The sequence below is a fragment of the Pongo abelii genome, chromosome 20 (assembly GCF_028885655.2).
Source record: "Pongo abelii isolate AG06213 chromosome 20, NHGRI_mPonAbe1-v2.0_pri, whole genome shotgun sequence".
Classification (NCBI taxonomy): Eukaryota; Metazoa; Chordata; class Mammalia; order Primates; family Hominidae; genus Pongo; species Pongo abelii.
The window spans coordinates 44,526,727-44,540,463 of NC_072005.2; the positions used below are offsets into that span (position 1 = coordinate 44,526,727).

Sequence of the window (13,737 nt, forward strand, 5' to 3'; positions counted from 1 at the left end):
GGACTCAAACCCTTCCCTGCTCCTGTAGCCGAGGGACAGGGGATAAGTGACTTAACAACTCTGCCTCAAATTCTGCATCCCTGTTTCTCTTCACAGGGATGCCAGGAAGATGAAATGAGATGAGGCACGTTTGGCACTAAGCAGTGGGCCCAGCTTTAGTAAGCCGTCAGTAAATGCTAACCACGACTATAACAAGCTGACCACCACCAGCCACCCAATTACGGAACACATCACACTTCTTCATGCCCCCCAGGTCTTTGCACAAGCGATACCTGTTGTGTGGATCACCATTTCTCACCTTGTCTAAGAAAATTCTAAGTCACTCTTCACTTATGCTGTGTCTGTATCTTGGTCTGACAGCTAGACCAGCCTGTGGATTCCTCCAGGGAATGGCCTGGCTAGAATCTTCTTTGACCGAGAAAGTTTTCTCTGTGCTCCCACAGTGCCCTGAGTTTCTTTACTTTTCTTCCTTTTTTTTTTTTTTTTTTTTTTTGAGACCGTGTCTTGCTCTGTCGCCCCGGTTGGGGTGCAGTGGCACAGTCATGGCACACTACGGCCTTAACCTCCTGGGCTTAAGCAATCCTCCCCCAACTCAGCCTCCTGAGTAGCTGGCCATGCAGGCATGCACCACTACACATGGCTAATTTTTAAATTTTTTGTAGAGATGGGGGCCTCCCTGTGTTGCCGAGACTGGTCTGGAACTCCTGGGCTCAAGTGATCCTCCTACCTCAGCCTCCCAAAGTACTGGGATTACAAGCATGAGCCACTGTGTCTGGCCCTGAGTTACTTTCTTTCTTTTTTACTTTTTAGAGAAAGGGTCTTGCTCTTTCACCCCGGCTGGAGTGCAGTGATGCAATCATAGCTCACTGCAGCCTCAAACTCCTGGGCTCAAGCGATCCTCACGCCTCAGTCTCCTGAGTTATTGGAATTACAGGCATAAGCCACTGCATCTGGCCCCTGAGTTACTTTCATCATCACACTGTCAGATCATTTTTTCCCATCACTTGTCCACGAGATCTGTGCGTTCCAAGACCAAATGGGACACCTGTCTCTTCCAGTCCCAGGACAAATGTGGTTCAGAAGGGATGGCAGGCCGTGGCAAGGAAGAAGGAAAGTTTGGGAGGACAGGCCTGGACTTGAGGCTGGAAACTCTTCTCTGACAATCCTCAGAATCCGCCTTTCCCCAGAAAGCTGCACTGGGTGGTGTGAGGGACTGGGGCAATGAGCCGAGGGCCCCGGGGTGACTGTCTTCCCTTTGCCACCTCCCCCCAGTGTGGGATGTGGAACAAGTCCGTCTCTCTCCTCCCCTCCACCCTTTCCCCCATCTCACCTGAGCCTCCTGCACCTTCCCTGCCTGGGTCTCCAGAGGGTGAGAGGCTGGGGGAGGGGAGCAGAGGCGGTTACAGTGGGGAGAACGATTAAGGGGGGAATAAAGGGGTTCAAATGGTCAGTGAGGGGGCGAGAACACCCACCAACCTAGTTACACTGGGATGGGATGGTGGTAAAAATGGCACAGAGGGAGGGAGGGGACGGAGAAAAGATCTTATCCGCATGCAGAGTGATGCCGGGAGAGGTGATTAGTGAGGGGCAGAGAGGCTGGAGAGGAAGATTTAGGAGGAGAGGGAGAAAGTAGGGGCTTTTGCCCAGGCTGGTCTTGAACTCCTGGGCTCAAGCAATCCAACCACCTTGGCCTCCCAAAGTACTGGCATTACAAGCATGAGCCATTGTTTCTGGCCCTGACTTACTTTCTTTCTTTTTTACTTTTTAGAGAAAGGGTCTCGCTCATGTCACCCAGGTTGGAGTGCAATAGTGCGATCATAGCTCACTGCAGCCTCAAATTCCTGGGCTCAAGCGATCCTCCTCCTCCTCCCTAGGGGATTCAGGGCACGAAGGAACACTCAGGAGGAGTTAGGAAGGACACGACAGTGTGTGAGTGTGTGTGCGGGGAGGGTTAGATTTACAAGGCAGAGGGAAGTTTAGAAAGGAAGAGAGAAGGGAAGAGACGCTTTGGCTGGGAGGCAGATTTAGGAGGGAGGTGCAGTGGTGCAGTGGAGGCGGTAGGTTTAGGAGAGGCGCGGAACAAGGGGAAGCCATAGGAGGGGACAGCAGGGGTCCTTCAGCATCCTCTGGTTGCCTCTAACAATCAGGTACCCTTAGCAACCGGGACCGGGGCAACTTATGTTCTTTGCAGCGAGGGTCCTTAGCAACCAAGGTGCGAGAAACACGCGATCATTGGCAACTTGGCAAGTGGATGTGGTAAACGAACCCTGAACACACTGCGACCCAGAAACCCACCAGCCTAGCGATACAGATCGCTTAGCAACAGCCCTCAGAATCCCACTCCCCGAAGCGCTCCCTACTTCCCGCCCCACTGCAGCCGCCCTTGGGCCCCGGGGCCTGCAGCATTCAGCCAGGCCCCGGCGCGGCCCGACCCTCCTACCCGGATCCCCGACTCACGGTCTGGCTCTGCCATGGGCGCGGTGCTGAAGCCCTTGAGGCTGTCACCGATCGCTCTGTCCCGTCACCAACCACTGTGTCCCGTCACCGACTGCTCTGTCCTGTCACCGACTGCTCTGTCCCGTGACGGCACCAGAAATGGGAGTGGCCGTGATAGGCACAGAACTACAACTCCCAGCAGACACTGCGGCCGCAGACGCGCTTTCGTACAACACCCAGAGCGCCCCAGTTAGGTAAGAAAGCGCGCGAGGACGGGACTACGAGTCCCAGAAGGCGTGGCGTCAGCAGCCATGTTGGTAAAGGGCGCCCGGAAAATGTGGGAACGGCTAGAGAGTCGTAGTCCTCCTGAATACTCTGATTGGTCAGAATGCAGTACGAGGGCGGGGTGTGAGCGATTCAGCATATTATCATTGGATGAATCAGGGGGCGTGGTGGGGAATTTCCCGCAGGGCGGAAGCGCCAGAACTCCCGGCAAAGCCCAGCTACAGGCGCGCGACTGCGGGGGGCCCCTGAGGTGGCGGGGGCCATGGCTGGGGTCGCGTGCTTGGGAAAAGCTGCCGACGCAGATGAATGGTGCGACAGCGGCCTGGGCTCCCTGGGTCCGGACGCAGCGGCCCCCGGAGGACCTGGGTTGGGCGCGGAGTTGGGCCCGGGGCTGTCGTGGGCTCCCCTCGTCTTCGGCTACGTCACTGAGGATGGGGACACGTGAGTGAACCTTAGGCTGCCAAACGGAGCCCTAGGACCCGGCGTCAGATTCCCCATTAATCTCTGATCCTTGAGGCTTCCTAACCTCATACTCCTAAATCTGACTTCCGACGCTGAACTTCCTGACCTCTAACCCCCGAGTCCTAACTTTTAACAAAACCAATCTTCTATCTAGCTGTGATCCTAACCCAATCATTTCTTACCCTCTTTTCTTGAACTATGATTCTCAGCTCCTGGAATCCACATTGTATCCACTGATACCCAAACCTGACTCCAGTCCTGAGACTTCTGTTAGAACTGTGGCTTCTCCTGACTTCTAACCTCCAAATATGATCTTTGATTCTTAGTTCCCGATTTGAGCCCTAGAGTTTGATTTCCGAAATTAATACTTGGTCCCTGACTCTAAGATCCTGTCTTCTGAGCAGTGTTCTTCAAATCTTAAATTCAAAGAGAGAGAATGTAAGCTCTTCTATGTTGAATTCCTAATTAAAGTAAAAAAAAGGAAAATTAAAAAAAAGAATGTAAGCTCCATGAGACCAAGGATTCATCTGTTAAACAAATATTCTTTACACATTACCACGTTCCAGGCTCCGTTTAGGTGCTAGTGATAAAGGCAGTGAAGAAAACAGACAAAAACTTAAGCCCTTGTGGAGCACACATTTTAGTGGAGCTAAATAAACAGATTGATAAGACCGCAAGGAAGGAAAGAAACGGAAAGACAGGAAGAAACAAAGAAAGACACGCAGAAAGAAAGAAACATAGAAAGTAAGAGAAGGAAATAAAGTCAGAGGTAGTAAGTACTTTGGAGAAAAATAAAGCAGGAAAATGAGGCAATAGATAAACAAGATAAGAGCATTTCAAGGAGAAGGAACTGCAGTTGCAAAGGCCCAGATGAGGGACTGTACTGGGTTTTTTGTCTGTTGTGTTTACTGCTGTATGCCCAGTGATGCAAGCAGTGCCTGACCCAGGAGGCACTGAATAAATATTGATCTCAACCAGCTTTATAGTCTCCTTAATTTTCATTAAATTTCATTAATTGATTTTGGTTTCATTAATTTTTTTTTACTTTCTATTTAACTGGTCTCTGTTCTTTTTTTTTTGCAACGGAGTCTCACTCTGTCGCCCAGGCTGGAGTGCAGTGGCACTGTGTCGGCTCACTGCAACCTCTGTCTCCTGGGTTCAAGCAATTCTCCTGCCTCAGCCTCCCGAGTAGCTGGGATTACAGGGGGGTGTCACCACGCCCAGATAATTTTTGTAATTTTTTGGTAGAGACAGGGTTTCACCATGTTGGCCAGGCTGGTCTCAAACTCCTGACCTCAAATAATCTGCCCACCTTGGCCTCCCAAAGTGCTGAGATTACAGGCATGAGCCACCACACCCAGCCTAATTCAGTATTTTTTTTTCTTTTTTTTCTTTCTTTTTTTTTTTTTTGAGACTGGAGTCTTGCTCTGTCGCCGAAGCTGGAGTACAGTGGAATGCTCTCAGCTTGCTGAAACCTCTGCCTCCCGGGTTCAAGCAATTCTCATGTTTCAGCCTTCCACGTAGCTGGGATTACAGGCGTGCACGACCACATCCGGCTAATTTTTGTATTTTTAGCAGAGATGGGATTTCACCATGTTGGCCAGGCTGGTCTCAAACTCCTGACTTCAAGTGATCCACCCACCTCAGCCTCCCAAAGTTCTGGGATTACAGGTGTGAGCCACCACGCCTGGCTTAAAAATATTTGTATTTCTTTCTGTCTGTCTGTCTATCTATCTATCATATCTATCTATCTGTCTGTCTGTCTGTCTGTCTATCTATCTATCTATCTATCTATCTATCTATCTATCTCTATCTACCTGCCTGCCTGCCTGCCTACCTATTGACAGGGTCTTACTCTGTCACCCAGGCTGGATACAGTGTCTCAATCACAGCTCACTGCAGTCTTGAGCTCCTACCAAGCCATCCCCCTACCCCATCCTCCCAAGTAGCAAGGACTACAGGTTTGTCCCACCATGTCTGGGTAATTTATTTATATCTAAAGGGTATTTCTTGTAGACAGTGTATAATTGGGTTTTGCTTTCTTTGTAATAGAGGCGGGATCTTGCTATATTGCCCAGGCTCATCTTGAATGCCTGGGCTCAAGCAATCCACCTGCTTCAGCCTCCTAAAGTGCTAGGATTATGGGCATGAGCCACCACCCCTGGCCTTTGCTTTTTTATTCAATCTAACAATCTCTACCCTTTTTTTTTTTTTTTTTTTTGAGGCAGGGTCTTGCTCTGTCACCCAGGCTGGAGTGCAGTGGCATGATCATGGCTTACTGTAGCCACAACCTCCTGGCTCAAGTGATCCTTGCACCTCAGCCTCCTGAGTAGCTGGGACCACAGGCACATGCCACCATGTCTGGCAAACTTTTAAATTTTTTTGTAGAGACAGGGTCCCCCTATGTTCTCAAACTCTTTTTTTTTTTGAGACAGAGTCTCGTTCTGTCACCCAGGCTGGAGTGTAGTGGCACTATCTCTGCTCGCTGAAACCTCTGATTCCTCCTGGGTTTAAGCAGTTCTACTGCCTCAGCCTCCCAAATTTGGGATTACAGGCGCGTGCCCCCACACCTGGCTAATTTTTGTATTTTTAGTAGCAACAGCAGTTTCACCATGTTGGCCAGGCTGGTCTCAAACTCCTGACCTCAGGTGATCCACCTGCTGTGGCCTCTCAGAGTGCTGGGATTACAGGTGTGAGCCACTGTGTGCAGCCGTGGTCTCAAACTCTTGAGCTCAAGCAATCTTCCCACCTTGGCCTCCCAAAGTGCTGGATTACAAGGATGAACCACTGTGCCCAGCCAGTCTCTGCCTTTTAATTAGTGTTTAGACCATTTACATTTAATTTGATATTGATATGATTGTGTAAATTTATCCCATGTCTATTATATATATTCTACTTACCTATGTTTTCTTTTTCCTCCCTCCTTTTTGCCTTTTATTGAGTATAGTTTTTGTTACTTTTTTTTTTTCAATCCTGCTCCTTCTGTATAGTGTTTTTCATTTTATTTCTTTTTTTTTTTTTGAGATGGAGTCTTGCTCTGTCACCCAGGCTGGAGTGCAGTGGTGCAATCTCGTCACTGCAAGCTCCGCCTCCCGGGTTCACGCCGTTCTCCTGCCTCAGCCTCCCGAGTAGCTGGGACTACAGGCACCTGCCACTGCGCCTGGCTAATTTTTTTTGTATTTTTAGTAGAGACGGGGTTTCACCGTGGTCTCGATCTCCTGACCTCGTGATCCGCCCGCCTCAGCCTCCCAAAGTGCTGGGATTACAGGCGTGAGCCACCGCGCCCAGCCTCATTTTATTTCTTTTGTTTGCTTATTAGATATTCCTCTTTTTGTTATGTTAGTGGTTGCTTTAAGGTGGGGGTTGGCAAACTATGGCCTCCAGGCAAAATTTAGCCAGCCATCTGCTTTTGTATGGTTGTGAGCTAAGAATGGTCTTTACATTTTTAAACAGTTTCTAACAATCAAAAGAATAATAATATTATATGGCAAGCGAAAGTGTATGAAATTCATATTTCAAGCTCCATAAATAAAGTTCTTTTGGAATGCAAGCAAGCTCATTCATTTACATATTGTCAGTGGCTGCTTTTGCACTGACACAGCAGAGTCGAGTAGTCAAAAGAAACCATATGACTGCTGGGCTCAGTGGCTCATGCCTGTAATCCCAGCACTTTGGGAGCCAAGGCGGACGGATCACGAGGTCAGGAGATCGATACCATCCTGGCTAACGTGGTGAAACTCTGTCTCTACTAAAAATACAAAAAATTAGCCGGCCGTGGTGGCGAGCGCCTGTAATCCCAGCTACTTTAGAGGCAGGAGAATCGCTTGAACCCGGGAGGCGGAGGTTGCAGTGAGCTGAGATCACGCCACTGCACTCCAGCCTGGGCAGCAGAACGAGACTCCATCTCAAAAAAACAAAACAAACAAAAAAAGAAAAACAAAAACAAAAAGAGAAACCATATGACCTACAAAGACTAAAATAGTTATCTGGCTCCTTACAGAAAAAGTTGGCTGACTCCTGCAGTAGGGTTGATAGTTTACAACTTTAAGTTGTCACGGGCTACCTTAAGGTGATATTATGCCATTTCACATAGAGTAAAAGAAATTTATTTTATTTTATTATTATTATTTGAGACGGAGTCTCACTGTGTCGCCCAGGCTAGAGTGCAGTGGCACGATCTCAGCTCACTGCAACCTCCATCTCTCAGGTTCAAATGATTGTCCTGCCTTAGCCTCCTGTGTAGGTGGGATTACAGGCACATGCCACCATGCCTGGCTACATTTTTTTTGTATTTTTTGTAGAGACGGGGTCTCATCATGTTGGCCAGGTTGGTCTCAAACTCCTGACCTCAAGTGATCTGCCCGCCTTGGCCTCCCAAAGTGCCGGGATTACAGGTGTGGGCCACCGTGCCCAGCATAATGAACTGTTTTAATATTCTTGTTTGCAAATTCTAACATCTGTGTCATTTCTGGGTCAGTTTCAATTGATTGATGGTTCCTATTATGGATCATGTTTTCCTGCTTCTTTACATGCCTGATAATCTTTGGTTAGGTGCCAGACATTGTGAATTTTACCTTGTTAGTCTGGAGAGTTCTGTATTCCTATAAATATTCTTGAGGCCAGGCGCAGTGGCTCACACCTGTAATCCCAGCACTTTGGGAGGCCAAGGCGGGTGGATCATGAGGTCAGGAGTTCAAGATCAGCCTGGCCAACATGGTGAAACCCTGTCTGTACTAAAAACTACAAAAATTAGCCAGATGTGGTGGCACGTGCCTGTGGTTCCAGCTACTCGGGAGGCTGAGGCAGGAGAATCGCTTGAACCCAGGAGGTGGAGGTTGCAGTGAGCCACGATCGTGTCACTGCGCTCCAGCCTGGGCGACAGGGCAAGACTCTCTCTCAAAAAATAAAAATAAAAATAAATAAATAAATAAATATTCTTGAATATTATTCTGGGATGGAGTTAAATTACTCGGAAGTAGTTTGAGTCTTTCCAGTTTTGCTTTTATGATTTGTTAGGTGGGTGTTGAGCAGTGCCCCATCTACAGTTAATTATTCCCCACTATTGAGGCAAGACCTTCCTGAGTATCCTACCCAATAGCCTGTAATGATGTGTTTCCAGCCTGGCTGGTGGGAGCCCTCACTATTCCTGGCCCTGTGTGAGTAATGAGCACTTTTCTGAAATCCTTTTGGATGGTTTTCCCATCCCCACAGACTCACAGGTATGGCTGATCCGTATTCTCCGGAATACACAAGAGAACCTCCTGCAGTTCCCCAGCAATCTCTCCTTTGGCAACTCTCTTTGTTTTGCTGTGACTCTAGCCACCCTGTCCTCCACAGACTCTTCCTCCATATCCATCTCCTGACCTCAGACAAGCTGATGGGCTCTGCTTGGATTCCCCTCTCTGCACCGTGGCTTTGAAACTCTCTCAAGACAATAAGCTGTGGCAGTCGAGTGTGGGGCCCATCTCGTGTTTCCTGTCTTTCAGGGGTCACTGTGATTCATTGCACGATGTCCAGTGTCTTCAACACTGTTGCTTCATATACCGTATTTCGTCTGACTCTTGTTTGTTTGTTTCACGTGGGAGTGAATTCTGGTCCATGTTACTTCATTTTGGGCAGAAGTGGAAGTCCCAGTGAATAAACATTGATTCCACGAATTTGCTGATGAAACTCTGACCTCTGACCTCCCAGATAGCTGACGGGGGTTCCAGAACTGTGGTCACAAGGCCTAGCATACAGTAGGCGCCCCATGTTTGTTGAATGAAGGAATGCAAGATGACTTGAACTTTGCCCTCTGACCCCGGTCTTTGTCCCCAGGGCACTGCACTTGGCTGTGATTCATCAGCATGAACCCTTCCTGGATTTTCTTCTAGGCTTCTCGGCCGGCACTGAGTACATGGACCTGCAAAACGACCTAGGCCAGGTGAGCCACGAGGGATGGTGTAGGGCTTGGGGTCCAGGGTTCCCAGTGTGACTCCCTACCGCCTGTCCTCTGCTTCTGCAGACAGCCCTGCACCTGGCAGCCATCCTGGGGGAGGCATCCACGGTGGAGAAGCTGTATGCAGCAGGCGCCGGGCTGTGCGTGGCGGAGCGTAGGGGCCACACGGCGCTGCACCTGGCCTGTCGTGTGGGGGCACACGCCTGTGCCCGTGCCCTGCTTCAGCCCCGCCCCCGGTGCCCCAGGGAAGCCCCCGAAACCTACCTCGCTCAGGCCCCTGACCGTACTCCCGACACCGACCACACCCCTGTCGCCTTGTACCCCGATTCCGACTTGGAGAAGGAAGAAGAGAGTGAGGAGGACTGGAAGCTGCAGCTGGAGGCTGAAAACTACGAGGGTGAGGGTCGTCACCAGGGAAGGACTCAGCTCCTGGGCTAGGCGAGAGCACCTGGCCCTGGGCTCAGCTTCCCTCATTTGAGACTGAGCTCCTTGGGAAATCATGCCTAGGCTTCAGGAGCCCAGACATCTGGACCAGGGACCTCCACTCAGGGCCCAGATGATTGAGAATTGGATATGTATGACCCAGGACCCCCACCTGGAGGCCCCAGGTCACTTGGGATGCAGACCTGTCACCCACAGACCCAGAGCTGCCAGGATCCAGTTGTCAGGCCCTCGGGCTCCCCAGCTTTAGAGTGTATTGCAGCTGGGACCCCTACCCCACCCAGGACCAGGGAATGCAGAGCTCAGGCCCTCTGTGAAACTCTGGCACCCCAGGTTCCCAGCGATGGGCAGCAGGGTTCAGAGACAGCCCTCCTCAGCCTCATGGGAAGAAGGGCTCATCTGCCCACAGCCCTGACATCCAAGTTTCTGCTCCCCCGCCTATAAGCCCAGCCACCTGAGACCAGACCCCTCCTCAGATGGACTGACGTCATTCAGGACCCAGTGTTCAGGGCCTGCATCTCGCCCTCAGGTCACAGGCTTTTCAGCTACTTGGTACCTTTTTTTTTTTTTTTTGAGACAGTCTCACTCTGTTGCCCAGGTTGGAGTTCAGTGGCATGATCTTGGCTCACTGCAACCTCCACCTCCCAGGTTCAGGTGATTCTCCTGCCTCAGCCTCCTGAGTAGCTGGGATTACAGGGATTACAGGCACATGCCACCATGCCCAGCTTATTTTTGTATTTTTAGTAGAGAAGGGGTTTTACCATGTTGACCAGGCTGGTCTTGAACTCCTGGCCTCAGGTGATCTGCCCGCCATGGCCTCCCAAAGTGCTGGGATTATAGGTGTGAGCCACCGTGCCTGGGCAGGAACCTTAATTTAAGGTTTTTTTTTTTTTTTTTTGACATGGAGTGTCACTCTGTTGCCCAGGCTGTAGGGCAGTGGCGCCATCTCAGCTCACTGCAAGCTCCGCCTCCCGGGTTCACGCCATTCTCCTGCCTCAGCCTCCCGAGTAGCTGGGACTACAGGCACCCGCCACCATGCCCAGCTAATTTTTTCTATTTTTAGTAGAGACGGGGTTTCACCATGTTAGCCAGGATGGTCTCGATCTCCTGACCTCGTGATCCGCCCGCCTCGGCCTCCCAAAGTGCTGGGATTACAGGTGTGAGCCACCGTGCCCGGCCAATTCAAGTTTTTTTTAAAGACGATCTCACCCTGTCACCCAGGCTGGAGTGCAGTGGCACCATCACAGTGCGCTGCAGCCTTGATCTGCACTTAAATGATCCTCTGGTCTCAGACTCCCGAGTAGGTGGGACTACGGGCATGCACCACCACACTTGGCTAATTTTTTATTTATTGTTTATTCTTTTTTTTTTTTTGAGATGGAGTCGCGCTCTGTTGCCCAGGCTGGAGTGCAGTGGCGTGATCTCAGCTCACTGTAACCTCCGCCTCCTGGTTTCAAGCGATTCTTCTGCTTCAGCCTCCTGAGTAGCTGGTACTACAGGCACGTGCCACCACGCCCAGCTATTTTTTTGTATTTTTAGTAGAGACAGTGTTTCACTGTGTTAGGATGGCTTCGATCTCCTGACCTTGTGATCTGCCCTCCTAGGCCTCCCAAAGTGCTGGGATTACAGGCGTGAGCCACCACACTCGGCCTATTCTTTTTTTTTTGAGACGGAGTTTTGTTCTTGTCACCCAGGCTGGAGTGCAAATGGTGCACAATCTCGGCTCACTGCAACCTCTGCCTCCCGGGTTCAAGCGATTCTCCTGCCTCAGCGTCCTCAGTAGCTGGGATTACAGGCATGTGCCACCAGGCCCAGCTAATTTTTGTATTTTTATTACAGACAGGGTTTCACCATGTTGGCCAGGCTGGTCTGCAACTCCTGACCTCAAATGATCTGCCTGCCTCAGCCTCCCAAAGTGCTGGGATTACAGGCGTGAGCCACTGTACCTGGCCTTTAGTTTTTATTTTTAGTAGAGACGAGGTCTTGCCATGTTGCCCAGGCTGCTTCTTGAACTCCTGGGCTCAAGTGATCCTCTTGCTTTGGCCTCCCAAAGTGCTGGGATTACAGGTGTGAACCAGCATGCTAGCTCAGGTCCTTTGAGTGATAAGAGCAGAGACTTGGGTGTCCTCCTGGCCCCAAAATCCAGGCTCCCCATCCACAGACCCCAGGCTCTTTACCTACGGGCCCCAGGCTTCAAACAACTCAGGCACTAGCACTTGCCAGCAAGCTCAGGCCATCTGAGACAGGCATTTGGCACCCAGGTACCTCTTTGCCATACCCAAGAATTCAGGAACCAGCCCCCAAACCTGATCACCCTCATGCCACATGACCCTCCCCCAGGATCAAAGCACGGGGGGGACCCCTCCCCTCATCATCTGATGCCAATCATTCTGTCCCCAGGCCACACCCCACTCCACGTGGCCGTTATCCACAAAGATGTGGAGATGGTCCGGCTGCTCCGAGATGCTGGAGCTGACCTCGACAAACTGGTGAGCCCCAACCTCGGGGAAGGTGCCGTCAGCGGGAGGGGGCTTGTCCCCTCTTCAGGCCCTCTGACCTTTCTGTTGCACCCCCACAGGAGCCCACGTGCGGCCGGAGCCCCCTTCATTTGGCAGTGGAGGCCCAGGCGGCCGATGTGCTGGAGCTTCTCCTGAGGGCAGGCGCGAACCCTGCTGCCCGCATGTACGGTGGCCGCACCCCACTCGGCAGTGCCATGCTCCGGCCCAACCCCATCCTCGCCCGCCTCCTCCGTGCACACGGAGCCCCTGAGCCTGAGGGCGAGGACGAGAAATCCGGCCCCTGCAGCAGCAGTAGCGACAGCGACAGCGGAGACGAGGGCGTGAGTCAGGAGGAGAGACAGGGCAGCACAGCTGGGGGGTCAGGATAGACCGGCAGGCAAGAAGCCCAAGAAGATAATTAGGCACCGACCTTGGACTGCTGTTAGAGAACTCAGGCAGCAGCGCCAGTGACACGGGGCACTAGTCAGGAGAGACCTAGACAGGGGTGGTGGGAAGAGCTTGGGCAGAAGTGGCTGAAAAACTAAGGCAGTGGCAAAGGTAGAACTCAGGCAGGGGTGGAGAAAAGACCTTGGTCGCAGTGATTGGTGAACACAGGCGGGGGTGGGTGGCAGCGCCGGGGGTGATTTTAGGCAGCAAGAATTGGAGAACTCACACTGCGAAAAGAAAACCTTGGGTGGCAGTGATTTGAACACCGGCAGTGGTGGGGCAGGACCCGAGCCAGCGGTGGGGAGAGATATAGTCAAGAGAACCCAGCAATACAGATCCGTTCTTGGGCAAGGCGCGGTGCTGAATGATGGGTGTGGAGGAATTTGGGTAAAGGCAGAGGGAAGGGGTGGAGGAGGGCCAGCTCAGTTGCCGAAACTCTGGAGTGGCGGCTGGCTAGAAATTGGTCTGTAGAAGTGACCTTGAAAACGGAGTTCTGGCCAGGTGCGGTGGCTTACGCCTGTAATCCCAGCACTTTGGGAGGCCAAGGCGGGCAGATCACGAGGTCAGGAGTTCGAGACCAGCCTGGCCAACATGGCAAGACCCTGTCTCTACTAAAAATACAAAAATTAGCTGGGCGTGATGGCACATTCCTATAATTCCAGCTACTTGGGAGGCTGAGGTAGGAGAATTGCTTGAACCTGGGAGGTGGAGGTTGCAGTGAATCTAGATCACGCCACTACACTCCAGCCTGGGTGACAGAGTGAGACTCCATCTTAAAAAGAAAAAAAAAAAGAAAAAAAAAAAAAAAAAAAAGAAAAGAAAATGGAGTTCTGAGAGCTAGGAAACTGGGAGGTTGAGCCAGGAGCAGGGGAATTTGGGCTTTGAGGCGAGACCTAATTCTTAGGGTGCTCTAAAAGGACATGGGTGGTGGGCAAACAGACAGCCGCCTGAGCCCCTCTGCCTGGTCCCCTTTGCCCCCAGGATGAATACGACGACATTGTGGTTCACAGCGGCCGCAGCCAAACCCGGCTGCCTCCCACCCCAGCCTCAAAACCTCTTCCTGACGACCCCGGCCCCATCTGATTCGTTTCATTGTTAATATAATTTCCAGTTTAATAAATAAAACCCTAGTTCTGACAACCAGAGACCAGATTGATCTTGTCTGCCCAGTCCTCCGGGTCCTTCTGGGGCCCGTCCCTGTCACATCAAGTGCTGTTCACGGAGGCAGGG

General features: G+C 51.3%; 2 protein-coding genes across 7 annotated transcripts in view; one reads left to right on the forward strand and one right to left on the reverse strand.

Moving 5' to 3' along the window:
• SIRT2 (sirtuin 2) overlaps positions 1-2,626 on the reverse strand; it is a 27,836-nt gene extending 25,210 nt beyond the window's left edge. For 2 of the 5 annotated variants that reach the window (XM_054538367.2, XM_024236293.3), the window contains exons 1-2: positions 2,458-2,626; positions 1,331-1,377 (exon numbers count right to left, since the gene is read on the reverse strand). In XM_054538367.2, the coding sequence (XP_054394342.2) occupies positions 1,331-1,377; positions 2,458-2,473 (63 nt within the window). In that variant the 5' untranslated portion in view covers positions 2,474-2,626. 5 annotated transcript variants of the gene reach the window in all.
• NFKBIB (NFKB inhibitor beta) lies at positions 2,472-13,652 on the forward strand. 2 transcript variants are annotated; one of them, XM_054540371.2, is made up of 6 exons: positions 2,472-2,690; positions 9,001-9,106; positions 9,188-9,518; positions 11,963-12,051; positions 12,141-12,401; positions 13,489-13,652. In XM_054540371.2, exons 1-6 carry the CDS (start codon positions 2,596-2,598, stop codon positions 13,588-13,590), a joined length of 984 nt encoding a protein of 327 aa, XP_054396346.2. In that variant the 5' UTR covers positions 2,472-2,595; the 3' UTR covers positions 13,591-13,652. The 2 variants fall into 2 exon arrangements, with proteins under 2 accessions (XP_054396346.2, XP_009230845.4); XM_009232570.4 differs by lacking the exon at positions 2,472-2,690 and adding an exon at positions 2,984-3,162.
• Positions 13,653-13,737: the final 85 nt, after the last annotated feature.